The sequence below is a fragment of the Erinaceus europaeus genome, chromosome 17 (assembly GCF_950295315.1).
Source record: "Erinaceus europaeus chromosome 17, mEriEur2.1, whole genome shotgun sequence".
Lineage (NCBI taxonomy): Eukaryota > Metazoa > Chordata > Mammalia > Eulipotyphla > Erinaceidae > Erinaceus > Erinaceus europaeus.
In genome coordinates this window covers 54,658,908-54,686,462 of record NC_080178.1, presented here as the reverse complement: position 1 = coordinate 54,686,462, position 27,555 = coordinate 54,658,908, and the positions used below count along the sequence as shown (strand labels likewise).

Genomic DNA, 27,555 nt, shown 5'->3' with positions numbered 1-27,555 from the left:
TCCCTTTCCAGTTCCAGGCTGTGTCTCTCTCTTTACATCACTTCGCTTAGCCTGGTCTAACTACACTTTGGGGAAACCTTCTGGAATTCAAACTCAGGTCCTCAGAGCTTCAAGTAGTTTCTCCATGACACTCTTCCTTGACCAAAAAAAGCCAACTGTAAGACATTTAAGAGTGACCAGACAAGCAAAAAACAGGAAAACTCTTCTCAAATGAGGTTGCAGTAGGCAGCAAACTAAGCTTAACAAATAAGCTGAAAGTAGTAGCAGGGTTAGAAAAGAAAAGAAAAAAAAGGCTTTCAGTGTCACAGTTGTGTCCATGATACACTTTGAAAATGGTAATTCAGCTTTATTTACAAAACTGAATATAATTACATGGAAATTTGAGGGAAGAGAATTCAGTTCTTATTAGTGACAGAAAGACAGAGTGGGATGCTCTCAATGCTAGAGAAATTGTCTCACGTTCACAGATGGGAGAGAAAATCAGCTCCAGAGTGGCAAGTTCCCCCTTCTTACAAGTGTCACTTGTGTAGCCAGAATTGTTGCTAAGCCCAGAAAGGCAGGCACCAGCCACCCAATTAAACGTCAAAAGGAAGCTGTCTGGATGGGCTGTTCCTGCTTAGGTATGTGATAGGCTGGAAGGCTGGGGTGAGAATTTCACCCCCAGAATCATAGCCACCCAAGACCTGACATTTCCCAACCCCCCTGCCAGCAGCCAGTGACAGTCTGAAGTCAGAGTTCAGAATAATAAAGAGCAGATGGACTGATAGGGAGGCAGGAAGGGGAGGCGGGCTGGGGTGGGGAGAGGCAGGGAGGGGCTCCACCATTGCCTGGGAAGCAGTGAGATGGTCAGTTCCTAGCATTTAATCAAAACCTGGGAAATTGGGTCCAGACAGGCTGCAGGAGCTAATGGTTGATCAGCTTGGATCTGTCAGCTTTGGTATTTGGACCATTTTTCCATTGGCACTGGAGCCCTTGAGTATGCAGATGTAAGTTCTGAAATTGGGCTTGGGAGTGGACTCTTGCTTTTCACACCTCAGTGAATAACCTTGTGTGAAAGCTCCAGTCCATCCCTTGCATGGTGGAGAGAGAGCATACCATCTTCAAATAATCACTGGCCTCTGGTGGGTGAGATTTATGCAGCATAGGGAACTCCTTCCTATACGTGCTCATAACTCATTCAGACAAGTACAGGTGGACTGTTCAAGGAAACCAGCATTCCAAGAGCTTGGATGATGTGCGCAAGACAAGCTGGGGGGACAAGGGTTCAAATCCAGCATCCTCTGACCCTCAATTTCACTATAATTGCCAGCCTGCTGTTTCCACTGACTGCTGGGAGAGTTCTTGCCAGCACTGCCTGTGAGCCTGGCACCAAGTTTAGAGAGTGCCACTTCAGTTGGTAGCAATGGCAGGAGTCTTGTGAACTGGGTCCTGACCATGCTATGCCTGGCAGCACAAGAGTTCAAGAGAAGCGATTATTTTCAGCTGACACAACCAGTGAGGCCTCCTGCAGGAGATGGGGTCAAAGTGATGGTAGAGGCTTGATGTAAGTTGGCAGGGATGGGAACGAAGCAAGCACCTTGCAGAAGCCTGCTGTGGACAGAGGCTGGCAGCACAGGCAGTGAGAAGCCACCAGGTCATGACGTGTACAGGCAGGAAGACCAGCATTTGGGGGCTTAGCGTTGTCTCTAAGGAGTGTAAAGTGGGAGGTTTGCAGGTCACAGAGGCCTTCAGAGGGTTCAGGTGTATCTGTGAACACCACTCTTCTCTGACAGAAAACAGTCTGGTTCTCAAAAGCTTTGCCCATTGTCTGTGGGCAGGATCCATATGGCAGAGCCCCCAGGGACAGGTAGTGGCATGCCTGGTAGAGCACACACACATCACCATGCACAGCGACCTGGGTTCCTGCCCCCAGTCTTCATTTACAAGAGACAAGTTTCATGGGCAGCGAAACAGTGCTGCAAGTCTCTCTCTTTCTCTCCCTTTCTGTCCCCCCTTAATGTCTCTCTGTCCTAACGAACAAAAGAAAAAGAAAACAGAAAATGGCCACCTGGAGCAGTGATTTGTCAAGCAGGCACTGAGCCCCAGCAGTGACCCTGATGGCAATATAAATAAATAAAATAAAACCCCAGAGGTTTCAGTCAGGGGTTGGAAAAGATGGCTTTCTAAGAAGGTGAAGGACAAAGGAAAGCATGTACCGTGTGAATATATTTACCCAAGTCCACATGGCACAATATGGCAGTGAGATGTGGCCATCTGACGTCACACCTTTCCCTTGAAGTCTTCCTTTAATTCATCTTTTCTTTCAATGTTTGTTGAAAGTTTCGGTTGTGCTGGGCCTAGTGCCAGCTGCCAGGGAATTGAGGCAAGTGGAAGCTGGACCCTGCCATCCCTCCCTGGGGTGCCAGTCTAGGAGAAAGGTACCCAAGTGGGGGCAGGGCAGGGGTGAGGTGGGGGGCAGAAGCGCTGGCAGCTTGGTTTTCTCTAGGGGAGCTCCTGTGTCTTCAGGCCAGGTCCAGCTCCAAGTTCCAGTGTAGCTCAGCCAAAACCCTTCCTGAGCATGAAGCAAGGACTTTAGATGAGCAAGCACTTTTGCCCTGATGATTGCAAGAGGAAACAAGTGGAAACAGTTTCCAGTCTGGCTGCTGATGCAGGCTGGGTAGCCAGGGACAGAGGTGGTTGTCGGTCAGAGTTCACAGCGCCCGTATGCTGGGCTAGCTTTGCAGTGGGAGACAGACGATCAGGGACACACGGCTGAGCGGAGAAGCAGTATTTCTTTATTCACAAGCGAACGGTTCAAAAAATAAATCTAATCTAATCACAACCCCGTTCTGTCCTCCATCTCTCTCCTCCGGCGGCCGGTCAGGAACCCAGGAAGTACGTAGGATAGGGGGCGGGGAGAAGGGAGAAGCGGGAAAAGGCAAAGACTAAACCACAATCTCCCGGAGGCAGGAGGCAGGGGGAGTGAGACCAAACCAATGTAACAGAATGACCATGTAAATAGACCACAACGTCAAGCAATGTAAAAGAAGGGATCCCAGAAGCAGAACTAGAAGCATACCAGCAGGTGGGACTTTAGGTGCAAGTGAGGCTGCTGCTAGAAATGCCAGTCAAGGGAATACCGGTTGAGGGGCCAGGTGATAGCGCACCCAGTTAAACACACATATTACCAATTGCAAGGATCCAGGTTCAAGCCCCCACTCCCTACTTTCAGGGGTGACACTTCATGAGCAGTGAAGCAGGTTTGCGGGTGTCTCTCTTTCTCCCTCTCTCCCCCTCCTCTTTCAATTTCTCTTGATTTGAATAATATATATACATATACATATACATATACATATACATATATATATATATATATATATATATATATATATATATATATATATATATATATGAAAAAAATGGTTGCTGGGAGCGGTGGATTCATAGTGCTGGCACCCAGTCCCAGTGGAAGTAAACCCTGATGACAAAAAAAAAATGCCAGTCCTTTAGGCACAGGGCATGTAAACCCTGATGACAAAAAAAAATGCCAGTCCTTTAGGCACAGTCCTTTAGGCATCAGCGGGTGAGGAGGACTGTACTGATCCAAGGTTGCACAGCCCAGTCATGGCTGTGATGCTGTTCACACAGAACTTTCCCTTTCAGTTTACCCTCCCCCTAGGTGTGACCTTCTTCCCCACTGATCCCCCCATGTGAGAGGATGAGCTGTTCAGGAAGGGAAGGATGCTGGGTGTTCTGGGGTTCAGCTCTGTTTCACAAGGCTCTGTAGGTCTGCCTCATTCCAATGCAGCAAGCACAGGCCAGCAACAAGGTAGAGCAAACAGCAAAGCCCTCAGCCCATGCTGCTTCGGGGGTGGGACAGGGATAGATAACTGTCCTTGTCCAGGCTTGTTGCCCCCTAGATCAGTCCCCCGGGACCCCAGGAGCCCAGTATTCTCAGAATCCCAGGTAAGTCACCAGCCAGGACCCAGGGTTCAGCCACAACACCTCAACACTGTCTCTTATCTCCCTGCCCTCCCCTCCACAGAGATCTGTGCTGCTGATTGTGGGGGCCATGGCATCTGCGTAGGGGGTACCTGCCGCTGTGAGGATGGCTGGATGGGGGTGGCCTGTGACCAGCGGGCCTGCCACCCCCGCTGCGCGGAGCATGGGACCTGCCGGGATGGCAAATGCGAGTGCAGCCCAGGCTGGAACGGCGAGCACTGCACTATCGGTAGGGGCGTCACCCCATGTGTGTCTGTCTGTCCGTCCCCAAGTGGCACGTGGGCAACCAGGCCACAAGTCCTTTCATCTGGCCACGGTGAAGTGAGGCAGCAGGCCCAAGGTTTCCACTGGGGTGGGGGGTGGGTTCTGTCTTGCCGTGAAGCAGTTTTCCATATTTTTTCCTGTCCCCACTTTGATGTCCTTGAGCCCAGTTAGCAGGGCCCAGTGCCTGGAGACATAGCCCTCCCAGGCCGGTGGTGGTGGGGGGGTGTATCTGGGGATGCAGCAGGTGGTTCTGGTGTAGGCAGTCATTAGGGGTGGGGCAGGTGATTGTTGTAGCTTGCTGTAAAGTCTTTTTCATGATTTAAATTCAGGTATTCACTATGCCTTATGAGCTGTCACTTCTTAAATTGATTTAGCCATAACTTAAATACTGAGGAGCATAGCAGTGGGCTGGCATCAGTCCTTCTGGGTCTTGGATTCCTCACCTGTGAGGCAGCACAGGTGGCTTTCTGTGCTGGGGGGCTGGGGCTTATGCCAGAAAGCCTGAATCCTGGGGAATGCTGCCGCAAACCCCAGGCCACACCACGTGGACCCCTTTAGGCCTAGATTCCTCCACCCCAAGTCTGTAGCTTCTGTCATGTCTTAGTTCTTTTTCTTCTCTCTGGGGCCCCCACTGAGGACAGCTTCCCCCCCTTTTTTTTTTTTAGCATTTTAGTGAACAAGAGAAAGAGATACCAGAACACTGGCTTGTGGTGTTGCCGGGTATTGAACCTGGGACTTCAGAGCCTCAGGCATGAAAATCTTTTGTGTCGCCACTGTGCTATTTCCCCAACTTGTGGTCAGCTTTCAAAACAAGCCTATCACTCCAGCCCCTTCTCTCTGCCTTTCTCACTGGGTTTGTTGATTTTAAACCCAGCCAGCCTTCCCCCTCTGTGTGTTGTGCTAGAGCCCACATGTACCCAGAGCACTCAATCCAATCAACTGGTTTGTATATTTTCCACATTTACAAGGAAGGGTGGTTGAATGTTGCCCCCTTCCCTCTGAAAGTCATTCCTGTGTCTTTTTGGAAACTGAGAGATAGCTAGACTGCAGAGTGTTTGAGGGACAAAGGGGCTTGGGGCTTCTGGAGCTAGAGAGTGTGCTGTAGTTTGTTCTCTCTCTCTCTCTCTCTCTCTCTCTCTCTCTCTCTCTCTCTTTCTCTCTCTCCACTTTTCTTTCCAGGCTGTAGTGAGTGAGTTTGATGCTTGGCTCTGAGCAACTGGGGAACACCTTGCACTTCACCATGTATGTGCAGTGTGCTGAGTAACACAGCTGTGTAGTTTTGCACCTCTGTAAAGACCTCCAAACTGGCCTCTGCCGCTAAGTTTTCTGAGCTCTGGTGCAGGGCACCTACCCCACTAAGGCCTCACACCTGCAGAGCACTACCGAGTGGCTCCCCAATCCAATATCTATCGTTTATTCATTTTTGGAGACAGGAGGAGAGACACCACAGCACTTTCCCTGGTGGTTCTAGGGCTTGAACCCAGAGCTTCATACACAGCAAGCTGTGCACTCTACCAAGTGAGCTGTCTCTCTGCCCTGCCTAGTCCACAGTTGTGATAGCCAGGCTGCCTTTCCAGCAGAAGGGCCATTGTGTCTTACTGTGTGCTGCTGGGTGGTTTTTGTCTCATTTTATTCATTTTATTTTATTAGAATGCACTGCTTAGCTCTAGCTAGTGGTAGTGCTGGGGATTGAACCTGGGACCTCAGAACTTCAAGCAGGAAATGCATTTGTATAACCATTATGCTCTCTCCCCAGCCCCTGAATAGTTTCTTTATGTCAATGTCATCCTGCTTCTTTGATTGTCCCCAAAGCCCCTTGATGAGAAGTGACCCTTGTCACTGAAGGAGCCTCCTTATCTTCACCTTCCAGCCTGACTAAGGGCCTTTTAGATGGGGATCCATCCCTTTTGGAGATGGGGGAGCACAGAGCACACCTTTATTTCACACCTTTATTACAGCATCCTCAAATCATGTCTCTAATTTTCCTGAAGTGTAAATATATCAGATGTGTTTTATTATTATTTGTGTGTGTGTGTGTGTGTGTGAGAGAGAGAGAGAGAGAGAGAGAGAGATTCCAGCTCTACACATGCCCCCAGTACTGTTGGTGCTTTCTTGAGGTGCTGGGACTTGAACTTGGACCATGCACATGACAAGACAGGAGACCCACCTAGTGAGCTATCCTATCCCTCTGGCTTTGGTGGTTTTGTTTGTTTGTTTGGTTGGTTTGGTTTGGCTTGTTTTTTTTGTTTTTCCCCAGAACACTGCTCAGCTCTGGCTGATGGTGCTGGAAAGTAAATGAGGGCTGAGGGTCTTTTACAGAACCACTATGCTGTCTCCCTGGTCCCTCTGTCAGACTTTTCATGAGATAAAAGCCCCAGACCTTAGTCAAATGATGAAGCATTTAGGGAAATCTCTCTCAGCCCAATCACAGTTGAATCATTTCAGGGTATGAAGCAGGCTTGTTTGGTCTAGTGACTTATAGGTAATCACCAGCCCAGCTTAAAGAACACCCTCTTGGGAATGGAGGTGATAAAGTATATGCCAGAGTAATGCTCTGCTTCTCTCTCTCTCTGTCTCTCTGTCTCTCTCTCTCTCTCTCTAGTAGATAAATCTTTTTTTTTTAATTACCTTTTTTTTTTTTGTTTTGATGCCAGGAAATCAAGCAACCCCCTCTACCTCTGCTGCCCACCCATGTCACATTTGAAGAGCAAATTCCCTCTTGGGGCTATAAGTCCTTGCCCCCTTCTAGTGAGAAACACATCTGACTAAGTATGCAAAAGAGGGTGACAGTCCTAAGTCCCTGACTGTGCTCACAGGACACTGTAGAAGTGGTAGCCTAGCTGTGGTGGCCCAGATGAAAGGACTTTGGCCAGTAACCTTGTCCCCTCTCCTTCCCCTGTGTGGCCAGTCTCCCGCCCTCCCTGTCTGCTCCCCTGCATGATGCCTGCTCTGACTCCTGCCTGTGGTCAACACACCCCACTGAGGCCCCCTGAGGGGAACTGTATAACCAGGACACCATTCTCCCACCTGGGGTCCTTTAGGAATAGAAGCATCCACCAGTGTGAACAGTCAGACACTGAAAGCATTATGTGTGCCACATTGTCAGGTTTTATTATCAAATAGTAAGTGCTTGTCATGCAGCTTGTTTCAGGCTGTGATTATGTCCCTCACCAGTGAAAGCAAGGCCCACACGTTGGTCCCGAGACTTCCCTACAGGTGAGAGAAGAGAGTTTGGTCTCATGTTTGGTCTCACTCTGCTGCCTCCTGGGTACTGGAAGGTGCAGCTGGCTCACCCACTGTGGGTGTCAGCCACTTGAGCAGATCTGGGCTCCTTCCACACCAACCCGCAGCCCCAGAAACTATTTAAGTCGGTGGCACTTCCCAGTGCAGATCCTGACAGTTGGAGCCAATGTCCCAGTCCAAGGCCTTTAGGATGCCCTTCTTCTTGTGGCAGCTGCTTGATTATTCTCAGAAGAAGTTGACTTTTAGAATGGAAGTGTGTGGTAGCATCCTCTTGAAGGGTTGAATCAGAATGCAAGACACTTTCATGCTGAATCCTCACACTCTAGGAATTCTCTGGCTTTGTGTGTAAGAAAGGTCTTGGATAAAGCCTAGCAAGCAGAGTGTAAGATGCTGGGAGCTTCAGGCTCTTCCTTAGGGACCTAGAGTCTCTTATCAGAGGTATCCAGGCTGGACAAAGCTCCTCCCCCCCACACACACACACTGTGTAGCTGTCAGCTCAAAACAGAGTCACCTGATCCTACAAATAGCACGCAAGTAGAAAGGGTTTTTGTTTGTTTGTTTTTGTTTTTTTTTTATTCATTCTCATCACTCATCTACCACTCAACCCAGTTGCCACCCCTGAGTGAAGTTTTATAAACCAGAGCAACTGAGAACTGCTTTTCCAACACAAGATAACCCCTAGAGCTTCCAAAACATCTTTTTAAACATCTTTTCTGGGAAATCTTTTTTCCTCTTAAGTCTGGGGCTTGACTTCCCATTTCTTTAAAGAAAACTGAAAGTCACAGTCAAAACTGAAAAAGGTGTTTTCTTTCATCCTCTGTCTCTGAAGGAGGAAATTCAAAAGCGCTGACAATGTGCGCCACCACTGCAGCCACCTCATCTCATGCCCCTCACCACCTCTTGTCTAGAAGTCCCCTCAGCCCTTGTGGGAAGTGCCAGCTCCTGACTACACTGGCAAAACTATAGCCTTGCCTCCCAAACTGTGTTTGTTTGAGGTGCCCAAGTTTCAAAGATTTTTCAGAGACCTTGGGGGAACTGCACAGTCCTATCAGTTTTAATTCTTAGACAAAAGCCTCCTACAGGAGTGGAGATTAAAATGCCGCTCTGCAGAGGCCTCGGCATGCTTCCCAGTGAAGAGTCACTGCAAAAAAAGGTAACAGAAGCTTCACGAGTTCTCACCAGCACATACCACTTTCAAATGGCTTTTATTTTAAAATGAATTCTCAACTAAGACATCACAATTGCTCAAGGGACATCATCTGCACCTGTGCAGTAGCTCTGCATTTGTTTCTCCTCACAAGCATCCTCACAGAAAGACTAATGGCCAAAGGACAAATGGTGATGGCAAGTCAGGGGACATGGACGGGGCTAGCCCCCCATGATTGGAGCAGGAGCCTGGCACGCTGATGGCTCTAGGGAATGTCAGCCGGCTCATGAAAGAGGTGGAAAGCTAGAGGGAAGGTGTGAGCCCAGTAATTCCCTCCAAGGGTAGTGCCCATGACCACTGACTGTTCTATTCTCCATCCAAAAAGAGGGGAAGCCTATATGCTCCTAAGATATGCACACACCCGACTCTTTGGAGGCTTATCTCACATCTGCAAAGAGTTCAGGTGCTCTGAAGCCTCCCAGCACTCCTGCTGTGACCAGCCTGCCTTAATCTGCCTGGTGTGAGCTGGTAAAACAACCACCAGAGTCAGACTTCCCTTCCTGGTAGACCAGAAATGAAAAGGCCCTTCATGACCTCTGACCAAGGTGTGGAGTACCCAGGGGCCATCTAGGAGTTGTTGGAAGCATCTGTTTGTCCAGGTGAATCCAAGATCACGGAAGTGCTGCGGATGGGTGAGCTCACACACTAGCCTCCTCCCAGAGGATTGCTCTGTTGGATGGCCTTTCTCCACCCCAGGACAGGACAGGAATGGTATGAAGCTCTGGACCCAGCACCCACTCTTCAAACCAGCAGACTCCATTCACATCATCTGTACTCGGCATCAGTTCTTTAAAAGCATGGTGGATTTTGTTTTGGTTTTGGTTTTTCATCACTGTATCAAAGACATACATGTTAAGACCCTCAGTCAAGGACAGCAACCAGGGTATGGACTTCTGTGCACACCTTTATGAAGACATAGCACCGAGCTTCGGAGACTCAGCTATCATATCCATCATCAGTAGAGGCGAGACAGTCCCTTCCAACCCCCAGAAAATGCTGGAGCTCACTCTGGCTGACTGTGGCTTACACTGTGTCTTGAGGGCATGAGCAGGAGAGGGAGCCCTTGACTTGTAGTGTCCACATGAAAAGTATTGTTGACTTTAGCCTCCTAAGCTACCCAGAATGTTGGTTGCAGTGTGAGTCTGCCCCCTTCATTTCCACAGGCGGTGGGCTGGAAGAATTTGGTGATGTCTTTCAATGCATAGAAAGCTTATTTACATTTAACAGAGACCTTACCCCTGTATCTGTTGTAACCACATGTCACTATAGGGAGAGCTCAGAAGTCGGCCCACGTCAGGAAGATGAACCTGTAGAGCAGATAGAAGCTGATTCATCACCATCAACTCTGGAGGCAGCCATAGCTCGGGTCATCGGACACCCCCACCCCCACCCCCACCCCAGAGTGGAGGCTGCACAGTGTGTGGCCATTCAGGTCCAGTGGTGATGTCTCCTGGGGCTTAGTCACCTATACCCAACATTCAAGAGACATCAGTGTCCACTTTGTCTCATCTGTGTTTAGTCAAAGCAGGAAACTCTGAGTCTGGACCTCCAAGAAGCTACAGGTTTGAAGACTGAGAACACCCAGTAAGAGGAGATCCCTGGGGGCTGTGACATGGTTGTGACATGTTCTCTGGTGACATGCCTGGGACAATGGCCTCTGAGAAGCTAGAGATTGCCTTGCAGAGTTGGACACCTCACTGAAACCAAGATGACAGGGGAACCAGGAAGCAGGAAGTCTGTGTCCCCGCCCCCCTTCAGGATTCCACAGCTTTATTTATCTAGGCAGCATGCCCCCCCCCCCCCACACACACACACACTCTTCCCTCTTTGGCCTGTGGCTGTGCAGTCGATGTGGTCTGCAGACTGAGACTACCTACTGCACACTTGAGCCAGGAGCTCAGTCTTCTGCCTTTCAAGGCAGGGGAGGGGTGGGGAGGGTGGGCATCAATGCACAGCAGCTGGAAGATGATGACAAATATACATGTGTCTGCACCATGGGGCAAGGGGAATAGTTCTTTGAGCTTCCAGAAGCCTGCCACTTCCAGAAAAACTGTACGTGTGGTCTAGCCCCATATCCTAGGCTTTTGACTCACAGTCTGGCAGGAAGCAGCATCCCTTCTGGAGGTGCCCGTCCTTCTGGCCATTGTGGGAGCACACAGAGGTGAGCTCAGAGGAGGGAGATGGGGGCACTCTGGCTCTGACCACAGCCTCAGCAGGGCAACTGTGTCAGTGTGAAGGAAGAGACCTGTCAGCTTTAAACACGTGCAGCCAGACTCCCATGTGTAGGCATAGTGGGGCTGGTTCTCGGGACTCCGCCTACTCAGTGAGCAAAACCTCCAGCTCCTTAATAATTCAGGGGTTGAACAGAGCACCACCCCCAGAAGAGGAGACATAGGCCCTTCTATTCTTCTGAGTTGAGCAGTGTGGAGGCTTTCTTAGCTTCTGTTTCATTTTCACCAGGAACCCATCATCCTACACCTCACACTCTGTGTCACATGTGCCTGTCCTCTGAGCGTCTGACTCAGAAATCCCAGCATTCTGCACTCAAATGTTTGTGGATGCACAGAGATATAGAAAAGTTGAGATTGCTAGCCAGCTAATCAAATTTCTTATTTAGTTAGTCATTAGAGAGAAACTGATACGGAGAGGGGAGATAGAGAGGGAGAGATGACGAGAAACACCTTCTTCAGACCTGCTTCGTTATTCATGAAGCCTTCCCCTAACCAACCAGGTAATTTAGTGGTGTATTCAACCAAAGATTGAGCCACTTCCCTAGTGCATGTCAGAGATGATTCAAATCATGCCTCCCGCTTCCCTCCTCCACATGTCGTCGTGTTTCTGTGACTGCATTTCCTATGCCTGGGCTGCAGACTGAGTGCAGCCCCTCCCGTCCCTTCCTGGGGGTTGTGCTTGCTCTTCCTCATCCTCTCTTGCATCATCCTGTCTTTGGTTATGTCTGCCCCACCTTGGCAGAGATGTACCCATCACCACCACCACTACCTCACCCTTGTACCCTGGGTCCCTGGCATGACTACCAGGCTGGCAGTGTTGTACTTAAGGGATCCTACCTGAAATGTCCTGTCTTTTATTTTCCAAGCGCACTATCTGGATAGGGTAGTGAAAGGTATGGTCTTCCTTCCTCAATTTTCTTGGTGTGTGTGTGTGTGTGTGTGTGTGTGTGTGTGTGTGTGTGTGTAAGAAGGTATGTGTGGACAAAAATGCCATGGTGCTGCCACTCCCTCAGCTTTGTCAAGGACATGTGTCCACTGCCCAGGAGATGGGCTTTTGGTCACCAGGTGGTCACTTTGTGTAGAGTTTCTCCCTCTGCTACCTTGGGTGTTTCATTTGTTTGTGATGTGGCCACAGTGCTGTTCCCTGACCACCCTACATTCCCATCCCAGCCCACACAACACCATCCTGCCATCCTCTGTGACCCCTGGTCCATCAGAATTCATTAAGGTCCTAAGGCCTAAGAGAAGCAGAGACCCGAGTGCATGCTAAGAAATCTTAAGGACAACGTTCTGTTACCATCTGTTCACTCACCCAGCAGTCACATACGGAGCACTCATTAGTGCTGTGTGCCAGGTACCATGCTTGGCTCTGGAGAAATGGTGAGGGCAGGCCCCTGCCCACAGGGACTGGACAGTGTATGGCTTTTCCTTCTCAGGGAAGGCCTGACTTGGGTAAGTGTTATCTGCAGAGTGATCTCCATAGGCAAAGCAATGCCAATCACTTTCAATGTTTGCATTTGCTGTGTGGGGCCTGGCTTTGCAAATTGGCCTCCTGGCCCTGAGGAGCCTCAGCATGATCAGCTGAGCATGATCCTCAAGTCCCCAGGCTCCCCAAGAAGTGCCCTGCCACATTAGTTGCCATATCCCTTCACCCTCACAACTGCTTGTCAGAACCTGTGCTCAGGAGTTCAGGATACATATGCAGGATGGAGTCAGGCCACACAAGTTCAAACCCCAAAGGCAGTGCTTAGAACCTGTTGAGCATGGCCGTGTGAGGTTGCCTCCCTGTACTTGAGAGTCTGTCTACAGAACTAGGGTGACAGCCACACCCAGCACTCTCCCTTTACTCCAGTTTCCCTGTCCAGACTTCAGGCCTGCAGCACGAGGGTTAGGTGGAATCCTGAATTTAAAGTGCTTAGCATATAGGCAGGTGGGTGCTCAGTGAAATTAGCTATGTTTGGTTGTCCTGTAGCAAGCTTCACCCTTAATTAGAGAAGGCCGTTTCCTATCAGACTAACTTTTAAAAATTTAGGGAAAAGGTACATCGGCTCTTAATAAGAGATAGCAGCTGCTATTTAAAAAACAAACAAACAAACAAACAAAAAACAAGTGGAAAGGGTCTTGGGGAAGCAGAAATGCCTGAAGGCTTGTCAACTGGGAAGTCTGTGCCAAGCACAACTAAAGGGCTGCTAGAACCCATCACATGGCATCCTGTTCTGAAGACGTCCTCTCCTTTCTGGCCTCAAGTCAAGGATGGCATCCTCTGAAACCCCCTCTGAGCCTCTAAAACGAGCATTTCAGTGTGTGAACATCATATGTGGGATGGATAGGATGTAATGATCCCACTCTGTTCAGCGGAAAACCCTCTTCTCACCTCCCTGAGTCTTACGAAAGTGCCGTAAAACATAATGAATGTGTTTCTCTGTCACAGTGTTCAGGAATTGCCTTTATCTATACCTGCTTGGAAAGAGGAAATTAAAATGGAGGCAGTGGAGTGGCTTGTGCTTAGTGACCTTTCTAGCTGTCATGTTGGGACACAGACTTTCCTGTGCTCCTCTGTGTCCCAGCATTTCCCTCCTGTCACTGCAAGTCACCAAGAGCACACCATGATTTCCCATACATCTCTTTCAGACTGGCACCCTCATGAGGAAGTGACCCCTTCTCTCTCAGGTGTCCTTTCAGGAAATACCACCAGATCAGTGGTTGTGTCTAATCGATGAGCCAGAATGTACCTTGACGGTACATGTTTCTTGCCAAAATCTAGATCTTCACTAGGACTATAGGACTCCTTCTGATTGACTTTCTGATATAATGAGTTCCAACCCTAGAAAAGAAAAAAAAAAACAGGAATTCAGAGAACTAGAGATCTCCTCAACATGAGCTGATATCTTTTTGGAGTAGAACATTCTGCAGGCTTTCCACTCTCTAATTCCCTGTTCGTAGCACTGAAGAAGAAGAAACTGCATCCCCTCAATAGGTGCAATAAACTCTCAAGATCTGAGCAGTATGGGTGTCCCACAAAAGGAGGGGCATTGTCCAGCAGAGAAGATACTGAGAGAATTCCAACAGAATATGAGGAAAATCATACTGGAGGATGTCCAGATCAACCCCCAACCCCCAGTCCCTCAGCATACACACACACACACACACACACACACACACACACACACACACACACACACACACACACACACTTAGTAGGGTGTTATCAATCAAGATTGTGGACTTTCAAATAAGCATAAGAGAAAACCACTGAAAGTTGTTTTGTTTTTATCATGAAGGATCAGTTTGGCCATACTTGGGGACAGAGTGAAAGGGGGCATATTCAGGGACAAGAAAACCCATTAAGAGACCATTCAACTAGATGAGAGACGAGGTTGGCTTTGTGTAGGATGTGACTGCAGTGGGGAGAAAGCCAGGGAGGACCAGGAAGAGCAGTGTCTCTTCTAGTGTGTGTCACAGAGCCAAAAGCAAATGCCACTAAGGATTTTGAAAGGCTTTGCTTCTCACACCTGATGCCACGTCTAAGGGATTCTTCTTCATCGGCTCAAGCTGAAGTTTGGAGAGAAAGCAGTCCCTTGTCACTGAAAGGGTAGCATTTCTTTTGAAGAGTTGAGCCCTGCTCTGAACCTTAAAATGCCAGTATTTTGACTCTAGCAAAATGCCTGGTGTGAGTCCTTTCCAGAGGGGATTGTTAATGTCACCTGGAGACTCTGAATTATTGAGGAGTTTCTGGGTTTGCAGGACTAATGAGCTTCGTAGTGAGTTAGGGCTGGCCTGTGGCTTTAAGAAAGCCAGAAAGTCACACAGAAAGGGGGTTCCTCAGAAGGTGTCAAGAGGAGTGGGAAGGCATGAGAAGCCAGAACAAGCTGCTGGATGAAAGCATAGCTCAGCCAACCACAGATGCTTAGAGCTGGGCTGCAGGCTTAGAATGTAGAGGACAGTGAGGGAGCTCAGGGTGTGGCTTTGTCCAGCTAAACACCCTGACTGTGGATAGTGTCCCAGTGTTTTCCCCGGTGGCCTCTTCTCCACCCGAGTCTGCCTGCTCAGAAGAGCTTTACAGGCAGGCTTCCCACAGTGGTTTTCAGCAGATGGAGTATTCCACATGGTTGCCAAGGGCCATTTGGTAGAGGGCAAAGAGTCCTGATTATCAAATCATCAGATTTCCTTAAGATGTCTCAGAGTCTTTGTGGATATTTGATATGCCTTTCTGTTGATAGGGTAAGAATACAGGACGCAATGTTTCCCACACTTATTTGATCATGGAAATTGTTACTTGAAGATCTCAGAAAGCTAGTTTTCCACCAAATTCGCTTTCCAAAGTGTTGTTTGAGATGACAAGACAGATCTATTGTAAAGCCTTCCTAAAACAAAGTGGGGTCTAGAGAAATGGAAGATAAAATGATGGAGAACAGATGGCACCTCTTCTCAAGCTTGCTGCTGCGTCAAACTTGTTGAGAGTCACAACAAAACCATCACAGCTGAGGTTATCTTTTTTTTTTTTTTTGCCCCCAAGGTTATTGCTGGGGCTCGGTGCCTGCACTACAAATCCACTGCTCCGAATGGACATTCCCCCCAACCCCCACTTTTTTTGTTGCCTTTGTTGTTTATCGTTGTTGTTGTTGGATAGGACAGAGAGGAAGGGGAAACAAGAAGAGGGAGAGAAAGACAGACACCTGCAGACCTGCTTCACCGCTTGTGAAGTGAGCCCCTGCAGGTAGGGAGCCGAGAGCTCAAACCAGGATCCTTATGCCAGTCCTTGTGCTTTGCGCCATGTGCACTTAACCCACTTTACTACCGCCCAGACCCCCAGCTGAAGTTGTTTTGACCTTCTTTACCGGTATTGGTTACACTTGAAGGCCTTACAGATCATTCATCTCTTCCAGTCTCTCATTTTCTAGAAGAGGAAATTAAGCCCCAAGAGTTTCAAATCTCCAAATCTCCACAAGGGAGACTCCAACAGGCAAGACCAGAACCTAGTTCTCCACACAGTGACCCATTCTGATGAGTGCATATAGAGTTCCTACGATAGGCAAAGCACTGGTTTAGGGTCAGAGTTACCTTTATGGAGGAGGGAAGACACTAAACTAATTGCAAAATTGGTGATTTAAGTATAGTTCTCTCAAGGGCAGGATGCTGTCTTTTCTCTCAAGGAGAGCATGCATGGTGGGCCTGGGCTGGGAGTCGTGCCCTGAACTTGTCTCAGTGCCCCCACTGGGCCACATGCAACCCCCCATGGTCCTGCACTGAGTTTGTCTTTGCTCTCCTTGAGAAAGTTTGTTTTCATGAGGAGACAAGCTGTCACTTTTGACTCAAACATAGACACCATTTGAGCTGGCTAGTTATCTTTCTGATTCATGCCTTGTTGATTCATCTTTCACACATGCCTTGTTGATGTTATACAAGTAGACTTGAAATAATACCAGCAGGTGTCAATTATTGAATATTACTTATATGACCCACAGTACTAAATAATCAGCTAGTGTCATCTCGGTTATCATCTCAAAAACTCATTGAATTCAGTCTTGCCTCAGTTTCACAGACTGGAAAACTGAGGCTTGGACAATTGAATGAACGTGCTACTCATCACAGAGGTGGTATATATGGTGCTGGCATTTGAACTGAAGTCCATCCAGCTCCAAACCTCACATCCTATGATAATGATAACACATGGATTTGTTTGAAAAATCATGATTAGATGGTGTGGAGTCAGAACCGCTCTGGCAGATCAGAGTCTTAGAAAGCATGTGACTGGTTAGAGTTACTGTTGTATGGCAAGTATGTAGCACATGCTCATTCATTCATAAATTCTGCCTAGCAGCTCTCAAGCTATCATGGCATAGATGAGTCTGCAACAGATCACATAGGCTTATAAGCTTAAACTATTATCACACCCTTCTAGGGATTCCCCCCCCCTTATTTCTTTTTATTGCCATCAGGATTATTTCTGGAACTTGGTGTCTGCACAATTCCACCATCCCTGGTGGTCATTTTATTTATATAGAAGATGAGAAAGAGATAGGGAGAGGAGGACAAAGAAAAGAAGCGACAGACACCTGTAGCACTGCTTCACCACTGTAGGTGGGGACCTGAGGCTTGAACCTGAGCCCTTACACATGGTAACATGACTGCCACAGTCTTCCCACTGGAAAATATTTCTGACTCTGATGTGTCGTACTGCCTTGATTTCCTGTTTTGTCTTTCTCTGAGCCCTGCCTAAGGTATGGGTACAATTTATAATGTTTCATGCCCTCTACTCAAAATATAGAAAAGATGAGGGTGAGTAGTGGCAGATGTGATGTTTTAATTGTTTGTGCAGCCTCTTGCATCATTTTCACGTAATCTTCTAACCATCTCAAAGACCCAATTAATAAGCAGACTGGGCTGCAAAAAGATTAAAGGAGCCACTGAGTGGTGGTAGAGACGAGATGCCCTGCACCTTGCCGGAGCCTCCATCTTGTAAGAGAAAGCAATCCCTTGGATCCTACTTCTTCCAAGACAAATGTCCAGTACAAAGGAGTCTCTTCTGAAAGGAATATTAGGAAAGAGCTCTCCTCCTAGGACATATGCCTTACCATGTTGGAAAACCCAGGTTTGAGCCTTGGAGCCACACGGAAATTCCATGGACAGTTCTGAGGAAACTCTATGGATGGTGAAGCAGTGCTGTGGTCTTTTTTGTCTAAAATACAAAGAATGAAGAAATCTCCTGGGAACAGCAGAACCATGCAAGTGTGAGGCCCCAGGGCCACAAGAAGAAGAGAAAGAAAGAAAATTCAGATGACCACATTTTGACTTGAGAATAACTGGGCGATGGACCTGTGAATGCTAAGAGGAGGAGTGGCTAGTTATTGGCAAAGGCAATGGCCTGCATGTCACACTCCGTCCCTGCTCCCTGTTTTGACAATAGCTTTCTCCATCACCTTTAGAGAGGCCAGTCCAGTGGCTTCCCACCTTCCCCAGGAAGCTTCCACTGTGCAAAGATTACATACTCTCTGCCACCCACTGGTCTTTCTAGGGATCCCACCCTAGCTTGGAGCACCCCTCAAGAAATGGGCAGCTTGCCCCCACTGCCATCCTATTTAAGAAGATGGAATTGACTTTCATTTATTTAATGACAAACATTAAAACCCCATTTGTGGCCATATCTTTAGCAGTCTGCTGCTTAGAGTGATAAACTCATCTTTGAGGGAGATGAAGTGCCTTCACTTCCATGCCCCTAACCCCCCCAAGGCCAAGCAGAAGTGCAGAGAAGGCTTGAGTGACTTTTCAGGGAATCTGTGCCTGGCACTCTGGGAAAATCTGGCAGGTTTCTTAGAACCAGGATTCAAATGAGAATAAGAGAAGCAGAAGTAAACCATGTAAGAAGATTGATTCACAAACTCAGATTTCTGAGCCACGAATGCAAGCAGGCAGGATTGAAAGATAGTACTCAGATAGCCTGAAACAGGCCAGAGAGAAATAGCTCACTTGTATAGTGCACTGCTTCTCCATGTGTGTGACCCAGGTTCAAGCCTGGCCCCCATCACATTGGAGGAAGCTCCGGTGCTGTGGTTTCTCTCTCCCTCAAAAATAAGTAAAAGAAAACGAGAGAGTAATAAACTCCTTCCACCCCCTCCCCTGCTTATGATCAGTCTCTGTAGAGTGTGAGGCAAAGTTAAAATCTTGCCTAAAATCCCTGAGTCCCTCCAGGCAGAGGACTATCCTCTGTTAGCACGCATCCCTACCCCCAACATGCACACATACCCCTTACAATTTTCCCTTCGGGTCTTTAGTGATGCAGTAGTTGGCTAACACAAATCTGCCTCTTTTGGTAGGCGACATACCCCTCAAAAAGACTAGAAAAGGCCTCATTGACCTCTACCTTCAGCACCAGCCTGGGGAAGGTGCTTGGTGAGTGGTAGGTGAGCAGGTAGGCAGGTGAAGGGAGCAGTGCTGAGCGCCTGCAGGGCCTATGTGTGTGAGGCAGCTCACCCGGGAAGTTCTTTTGGGTTCTTCTTCGTGAGAGGCCTCTGCTCCATGTCTGCAGAGAGGATGAGAAATGAAAGGCCTAACCCCTCAGCCTCAGACGCAAAGACAGCTATTGAGAAAACAGAACAAACTAATTGATGCTTAATTTTTGAAAGTATCTTATATAATTATTTTTATTTTTTTAATCAGAGAGAAACATATTCAGAAAGACTAGAACACTGCTGGCTCAGCTCTGGCTTATGCTGGTACCAGGAATTGAACCTGGGACCTCAGAGTCTCTCTCAGGCCTGAAAGTCATTTGTGCTGCCATTATGTTGTGCCCCCAACCCCAGCCTAAAACAAGAGAATCAAAAAGCCTAAAGCCCAGCCCTTGAGAATGAGATGCAGGAGGAGTGAAGGGGCTGAGGAGAGAGCAGAGAGAAGGTCTCCCATCCAAGTGGCTGCTGGGAGAATCAGGCAGGAAGGAGTGAAGAGGGAAGTGGGAGCTGTGGTGGGACTCTGCAGGTCATGTCCCTTACACCATTCTCCAACACCTTTCTCCTCAGCCCTCCTCCCTCTTGGAAGAGTAGACCTGAGATACTGACTGTGTGAATGTTAAACCACCCCACCCCTCTCCTCAACCACCATTTCCTAACTGTGCCACTCCCCAACTAGGTACCCTTAGTCAGTCCAGTCACCTTTCAGATCCCATCTCTGGCTCACCCAGTGGCAGTGCTGATGAGCCCCACTTCCCTAGGCAGAGGACATTCCCATGCTGGGGCCAGTGGCTGTGCAGACGGCATTGAGTGTGTGTATGTGTGTGTATGTCCCTGTGGGCATCCAGACCTCCACTCTGTGTCTTTGCCTTGCAGAGGGCTGCCCAGGACTGTGCAACGGGAATGGCAGGTGTACCCTGGACCTCAGTGGATGGCACTGCGTGTGCCAGCTGGGCTGGAGAGGCGCTGGCTGCGACACAGCCATGGAGACCGCCTGCGGTGACAGCAAAGACAACGACGGAGGTAGGGCTCTGCTGGGACTAGGGCACTGTTGCGTTAGCAGGCTTCGGGGCACAGCAGCTTTGTGCATCCTCATTCTGTGATGTTGTAATCAGATTGGTTCTTCCATTACTCTTCTCACTGAACACCGGTGTGCAGTGTTCTAAGACACTGTGTATACGAGTCCAGTCCCATGCCTGTGCATGTTTGTGAACGACTCACCACACCTGCCACCAAAGCTCTAGCACCCTCACATCACTGAACCCCCCCCCTGAACCTGGGCCCACCGCCTCCCTTCCCAACCCCTCCAGTATCTCCTATAGGTTTTACAGTGTGTGAGTCAATTTGGTTATTGTCAATTGGCAAGTCTGTTTGTTTTTATTATTGGATTGCACATATGAAGGCAGCCATCAGTAGTTATCTTTTGCATCCTTGCTTGCTGTTCTTCTTGTGGAGAGGCCTCTTCTCGGGTGCAGACTCCTGGCATGCTCACCTTGTTGTGCTCCAGATTCAGAGGTCTAGGAGAACGTCACCCGAGGCAGCAGGAGCTGAATCTTATGGGACTCACTCTGTGTCCACGACAAGAGATGACCCAGAGGAGACCAAGCTGATAGCAATGATCCATCTATTGATCAGAAAGGCAAGGCTTTTAAGGGGTTGCAGAAGGAGGTAGCTTGTTTATGCCATATATGGTTAAAGCAGAAAAGGGGCAGAGAGAAGTAAGGTGTTGGGAAAACTATCAGGTGAGTGATCTAAGGAATGAGGAAGCTAGGCTTTGATGTGCATGGGTGTAGGGGTCCTTGCATGTCAGGAGGGTGAGGTTTGGTGATAGTCTTATTCAGAAGGGCAAGAACAAAGAAGTGAGAAAAGGGGCCTCTGATAGCATCTGTGTAAGCAGGAGAGCAGTTTTGGGAATGAGGGAGTAGGGTTATCAGTAGTTAGCAGACAGGCAGGTGTTCTGAGGGCAGAGAGAAGATGGGTCAGGTATGATAACTTCTGGTAGCTTTTGAATAAGCAGACCATTTGGTTTAAAGACAAGGAAGTAAGCTATTGTATTGGGAATGCAGAGTCCCTGTGAGGCAGAGAGTCTGACAGGTGAAGCTGAACCTGAAGGCCATTCTCTCCCATGCTCAATCTCTGGTAGAGAGAGGCTGACAGGAAGACCGTGTTCCTCAGGCATCCATCTTTCTATGGGAGGTTCCACCAAGCTCAACCATATCCTCACAGTTTCCCTACACTTGCTCTTTTTTTTTTTTTTTCTTTTCTTTTGCTTAGATTAATCACCTTAAGTCCCATCCCTTTTGTCTCAAAAGGCACAATGCCACACATACTGGTTGAGTAGTGCCCCACTGAGTATCTATCCCACACCTTCTTTACAGCTCCTTTACATAGTCATCTGTCCATGGGCACTAAGGTTGATTCCATGTTTTTGGTTGTTGTGAATAGTGTCTCTGTGAATGCAGAGGTGTAAAGATCCTTTTGAATCCATGTTTCTGTGTCCTTCTGTTAAATGCCTTGGAGTAGTACTGAAAGGTTTTGAGGTATTTCCATTCTTAGTTTTAAAGGACTTGGCAGACTGTTCCAAATTGTTCTTGCCATTGAAACTTTTCAAGTATGGCAGTCAGAACCACAGGGCAAGAAGGTCTAGTCTTATAGAACATGAATTAGCGAGCATGAAGAGACCCAACCAGTTCTGACTCTGACTCCCTGTGTAACCTCAAGCAAGCTGTAGACTTCCCTGCACTCTAGTGAGGCACTTGTTCATGAGAATATTCCAGCCTGTAAACTAGTCCCAGAAGTAGCCTGCAGCTTTCTGTTGTGCAAACTTGAATAAATACATCCATAATGTCCTCTGCTTTCCCACGTGGAAGTGGGATTGATTTTGCCTGAATGTGTCAATACCTGGAAGCTATTAGAAAAGCACAAAGAGAGAAAAAAAAAAAAAAAAGAAAGGAAAGAAAGAAGTATGGAAAAGATTTGACAGAGTGAACCTTGCCTTTCTAACGATGCCCTCACAGTTGGTCTGATCTAAACATTGTTTTTACAGCTCTCTTATGAGTGTGCCAAAACACTTTCTAGTGCTCTGCCTAGAATAGAAAGCCAACCAGCCAGAAACTCAACATCCCAACCTCTGGGACTTTTTTACTCAGTCCATTTCTAAAATTTCAAAAGTATCATACAGATTAAAAGGCCAAGTGTGTGCTGTTGTGATTGCTCTGGCCCATTGCCTTGAGTTAACTCCAGCAAGCATAGAGAGGGTTATTGCTGACTGCTGGTCTGTGTCTGAGCCATCTTTCAGCCCTTCTGCCTGCAGCTTGTTTCCAGGGGATGGTGGAGTTTGGTGTACTGAGCCCTCAACCCTTGGAGTGGTTGTTGGCAAGGCGCTTGTGGGCCCTGGAAGCAAGTCAGAGGCTGCTGGGGTGATCTCACAGGCCTGAGGTGCCCCTTCACTGGTCTGAAAGTTGTGCAGCTTGTGAATGCTCGTGTTCCATAAATATGCAGAGTTTTTATATGGAATCAGTCTCCATGCCAGGTACAGAGATGAGTCAGTCCTGTCCCTGCTCCCCAGGAACTCAGGGGAGGGAGAAAGACCCACAGCTAAGTGCTAATGTAGAGTTGTGCTGGTGATTGTAGAAGCCGGGGTATAATCATCAATAAGGTGGTCCTTGAGCAGGTAGGCTGGTGTTTTCTGAAAAAGAAAGTGCTTTCCATTCATTGAGATCCTCTTGGGCAAAGGCAGAGCACAGCAGGAAGAACACAAAGTGTCCCTTCTGTCCAGATAAGGTGCTAAAATGTGATAGTGTTTGCTCTTCCTGCATCTGCTCCCTGGCACCCCCTGCTGAGGACAGAATTTCAGTGACTATGAAGAGTGACCCTGTGGTTCAAGGAGAAGGAGAAAGGAGCCACATCATGAAGTTATTTTCCTTCTCAAGAATCCAGGCTCTTGGACCAAACCCCTGAACAGCTGTTGAACATGTGAGCAGCAAAAGAACAGAATGTCCTTGAGAAATGTGCAAGGAAAAGGATGTGGTGACCCCAGCTTGCATGCAAGATTGGGCTGCAAAGATGGGTTCCTTTATCTGCCAGTAGGAAGTACCGTAGGTCACCTCTCTCAGCCACCCTTCAAAGCCTGTCCACTTCACGGTGTGTACAGGGGTTGTGGGCATACAGGAGCAAAAAGATAGAGCCCCACAGCAGCTAGTCAGAATAGGATGAGGTGGGGGTGGGGAGCATTGACAGCCCCCAGGGGGATGGAGTTGCTGCCAGCAGCCATGAGAGATGAGTCAGCAGGGACTGGGAAAAATCCCCATCTGTAGGAGACCACAGCTTTTGCATCTCTGGAATTTTTCTGGGCTGCTGCATGGGTGCCTGATGATGACCTTTACTGGCTTGGGTGTTTGGGTGAGGCTGAACTTCTAGAATGTGTCAGGGAGCATTTGGACCTCTTGAGAGAGTCTGAGTGGGATATGTATTTGATCTTCTTTGACAGTTTGGTAGGATTCGTCAGTGAAAGCATGTCTCCCTGGGGTAGCCTTTTAATTTCCCGTCAGCTTTTGGACTAGTGATGGGTCTGTTCTGGTGGCAAAGCAAGCTAATAAATTGGACTGTGACCCAAATTCTTTCATGTTGTTGAAAAGTGTGAACTGAGTGTCTACTGGCCCCAGAGACCGAGAAGACACAGTCTCCATCCTTACAGAGTTCAGAGCCAGAAGGGAAAGAGAAACAGTAGGTGTCTGCTATACAGTGCGTAACTAATGTGATAAAGGAGCACCAACCCCCTCATTTAGCCTGTGTTGTCAGATGCTTGGATCCCCTTCTGGAAACTGTGACATGCCCTGGATCATCATAATCACAATGTCAGATAGCCACAGAGACTGATGGTTGGGAGAACTTGGCCTTGGATTAACAACTGTCAGATGAAGAAGCACCTCACCTTAAGCCCTGCAGGCTGGGTGGACTCTTCACCAATGGAAGAATCACGCAAAAGGTTCCAAGGTGCTCTGATTTGAGTAGAGGGTATATAATCATGGGGGTGGACAGTTTCAAATAACAGTGGGGAAGCTATCCTTACTGACCTGTCCCTCTGGGTCTTGGCCAAATGAAGAGTTGTAGTGGCAAGTGCAACAGAGCAGGCTGTGCAAGGCAACACAGAGAGAGCCAATTTAACACCGGACTATCTTCAACTCAGTCCAGCACATATCAGTGAAACCCCTGCTGTCTACTCAGTACCACTGGGACCCTTTCCAAGGGACCCTAAAGACCAATGAGCCTGGAACCTCGTGGTAGCTTGAAGGAGATCATTATCCAGCTGAATCTGATGGAGGTAGAGTGAAGTAGTTTCCTCTGTCAGTCATGGCCAGGATGCAGCATTATTGCAGAGAAGGCAGGTTGGGTGGAGGAAAGGTGTGGGTGTCTGGCTAAGTGATTGTTCTGGGCTGGGCTGGCTCTAGAGCATGGAGAAGGGATTGGCTGAGTTTATTGTAAAGTAAAGGGACCAGAAGGGACAGTAAACAGAGGATGTGGGTGGGAGGCCCCTCCTGCTGGCTCCCTGCAAGGTACAGACAGTGAGACTAGAACTCCTGGTCATGGCACACACCTAAATCACACTGGAAGACATTAGTAGGATCTGATCCAGGACCCCAGGCTTGAGCCCTCCCACATGGCCTGTGTGCCTATGACTGTTGACTGTGACAGGACCTCAAGCAAACTGACATGACAAGCATAACATGTATGTCTTCTCATAGTTGACAAAGTAGCTGTGCATGCCTCCCCCAAAAGGAAACAAACAAACAACAACAAACAACAACAACAAAACCACACCAAAAGCTGTGTGGCATTCTTACCATCCCCTATGATGACTTCTCTGTCCATCCACATATGAGAACTTGTCCCTGTGCCCAGACCTGACTCTGGCTCCATCAAGAAGCCAACAGTGGCTCTCAAGTTGTTGGAGAACTTTCTGTTTCCCCCTTCCCTAAGGTGCTAGGATTAAGGCGGTCTTTCCGGATTGAACTCAAATTTTATGCATCTTTAAAATTGTTGCTACCACATTTCTAAACAGCGAGGCAATGGTGATGCTGTTGCTGCTGGTAGTAGTGGTGGTGATGATGCAGCTGAGTGGGGATTGGCTTTATTGTTGTTTCACTTGTGGTAGTTATCTAGATTAAAAACAGGACATAGATCCTGAATATGATGCTCAGTCAATCCAGCATGCACCCAGATTTTGCCAGGACTCTGATTGACCGATCAATTGATTGATTGATGATAAACCAGCAAAAACTGGAAGCGGGGAGGCTTGGTAACCTTGACACACAGTGTGACTTCCTTTGTGCCCCGCTCACAGCATATCTTTAAGAAGCCCTTTGTGAAGAGTTGTTCTGGGCCTCTTCTTTGTTACATGCTGAGCTGTTCATTTCATGCCTGTTTCAGAGATGGACTCTGGGCCAGAGATGCTAAGTGATTGAAACAAGGGAATTACATGCTTACCTTGCTGGACCGTTATGAGGATTACACACCTGCAGATTTTAAGTGCTTGAGGATGGATGACTTAGCACAGTTGTTAAGAGTCCACTGTGTGTATCCAGGCTGTTTGAATTTGAATCCTGCCAAATTGTTTTTGCTTTTTCTTTTAATTGGCACCACAGTTATTGCTGGGTCTTGGTGCCTACACAACAAATCAGCCACCCTCAGTGGCTATAGTTCCCTTTGTTTGATAAGACAGAGCGAAATTGACAATGAAGGGAGAGATGGAGGGGAGCTGCAGCTCTGTTTTACCATGTGTAAAGCTTCCCCTCTGCTAGTGGGGACTGGGGCCTTGAGCCTGGGTCCTTGTGTACTGTAACGTGTGTGCTAACCTGCTTCATCACTGCCCAGCCCCACCTCTTGCTTTTTTAAGCTGTGTGTCCTGGAATGACATGTTCAAGTCCTCTGTCTCTGTCTATCCCGCAGTTCTCTGACTCCTACTCCTATGCATCTTTGATCACGTGTGGTAAAGTAGGAGCTCATTTTAAAGCAGACCTTCTATACCAGTGATAGTTTTGAAAACTTAAACTCTGCTTCCTGGGTAGCAAGTCTGCTATGTTATATCTACACTCAGATTTGAACCAGCCCCTATCACAAAGGAGGAAACTTTAGTGCTGTGGTATCTTTCCCTTACTCCCTCCATCAGTAACTGTGCTCTCAATCTTCAATTCCTTTTTTTCACTGACATCTATAATGTATTTCTCTATATAATAAAGTATTTACCTTTTAAATAATTCATTATTAATTCATTTTATTAAGCTATGTTTTTATTTTTTACCTTTTTATTTTCTTACCTTTTTCCCCTCAATGGTGTTGAAATCAAGACCTATTTATGATATATATGAAATCAAAATACCCTTATGATAAAGACTCTTTAATCATCTTTGGGGTGTAGCAGTCTCTGCCAGCTCCTGAAAAGCACCTGGGATCACTGTTGGATGAAGCTGGGAAGGTGACATCCCAGAAAAGTTGTAGACAGGGCTCTGCCCCCTGTCCCCTGCCAGTCTCCCAGGGCTAGATCACAGAGCTCATTCTTTCTCTCTCTCTCTCTCTCTGTCTCTCTCTCTCTCTGTCTCTCTGTCTCTCTGTCTCTCTCTCTCTCTCTGTGTATCTTTCTCTTTGTGAGCCACATTGTTTCTGATAAGATAAGATGCGAGGGAGACTGATCTTTAAAAATCCTAAGTTCCAAAGGGGCAGATAAAGATCTCACAAACCTTTTCAAAGTGGGCACACAATTTATTAAAGCAAATAACAAAAACTTCTCCTGGGTGTGCAGGGAAGAGGGATGCATGGCGGCCACCCCACATGCTGTCATAGCTGGCTAGAAGACCCTTTGGAAGCTTCCCTCAGTCAGTATCCAGATGAGGCTGGCAGGTGAGATCTGGAGCCAGAAGGAGGTAGATAGTTTGCAAAGATGAAGGGACTTGCCACCCACTGTCCTCATGCCACCCTTTCATAGAGTCCTGCAGACAGCTTCCACATGGAATTAATGTGCCCACAGGCATCCAGTCCTGTCCTCAGCAGCTCTGTTCTGCTTTCGCCTGACTCTTGTCCACCCTTCTGATCTGGATTGAAGTGGTCTCTCCCTCAGGAGCTGCTGCAGCCCTCAGCCTGGCTTGGGTCCCCACCTGTAGACTTGTACAGCCCTCCTGGCCTCCTCTCTCCCTCCAAGTGCAGGGCCCACAGCCCACCATACAGGCTGACCATCCCAAGCCTCCTTCTAGACAGCAGGAGAAGCTCAGACCGAGACATGAGGTCACTCTCTCCCTCCAAGTGTCTGTCCAATGCCCCAGGCCCCTGGCCCCCTCTCCTTTCCCTGCCTCCTCTTTTTAATCTCAATTTTTTTCTGTCCATTTCTGCTCCCTTACATTGTCCTCTCAGTCCCAGCAGAAGTTACTGCTGGAAGGCCACTGCTGCGTTCTCCCTAACTGGAGGTCACCCACTGGCCTCTGACATTCACCTCTGCCCCTTCACTCACATCATGGCAGGAGAATCAGCCTTCTGATGTGGGAGGGGAACAAAGGGAGCTTCTGTCTATTTCAGGGAGGAAGATAGGTTCCTCAGACTAGGATTTATGGAAGAGTTCTTTTTGTTTGTTTAGTTTTGCTCTTTAATTTGAAGGCAACCTCCACCATTCCCCCATTGGTTTTCTCCTGTGGTGTTA

General features: G+C 48.0%; 1 protein-coding gene across 11 annotated transcripts in view; it reads left to right on the top strand.

The window, feature by feature from the left end:
- TENM4 (teneurin transmembrane protein 4) overlaps nt 1-27,555 on the top strand; it is a 545,270-nt gene that overhangs the window by 429,136 nt on the left and 88,579 nt on the right. For 8 of the 11 annotated variants that reach the window (XM_060176742.1, XM_060176746.1, XM_060176739.1 and 5 more), the window contains 3 exons: nt 4,025-4,210; nt 11,793-11,819; nt 19,746-19,892. In XM_060176742.1, the coding sequence (XP_060032725.1) occupies nt 4,025-4,210; nt 11,793-11,819; nt 19,746-19,892 (360 nt within the window). The remainder of the gene's footprint in view (nt 1-4,024; nt 4,211-11,792; nt 11,820-19,745; nt 19,893-27,555) is intronic. The other 3 variants (XM_060176743.1, XM_060176741.1, XM_060176740.1) reach the window with 1 other exon arrangement.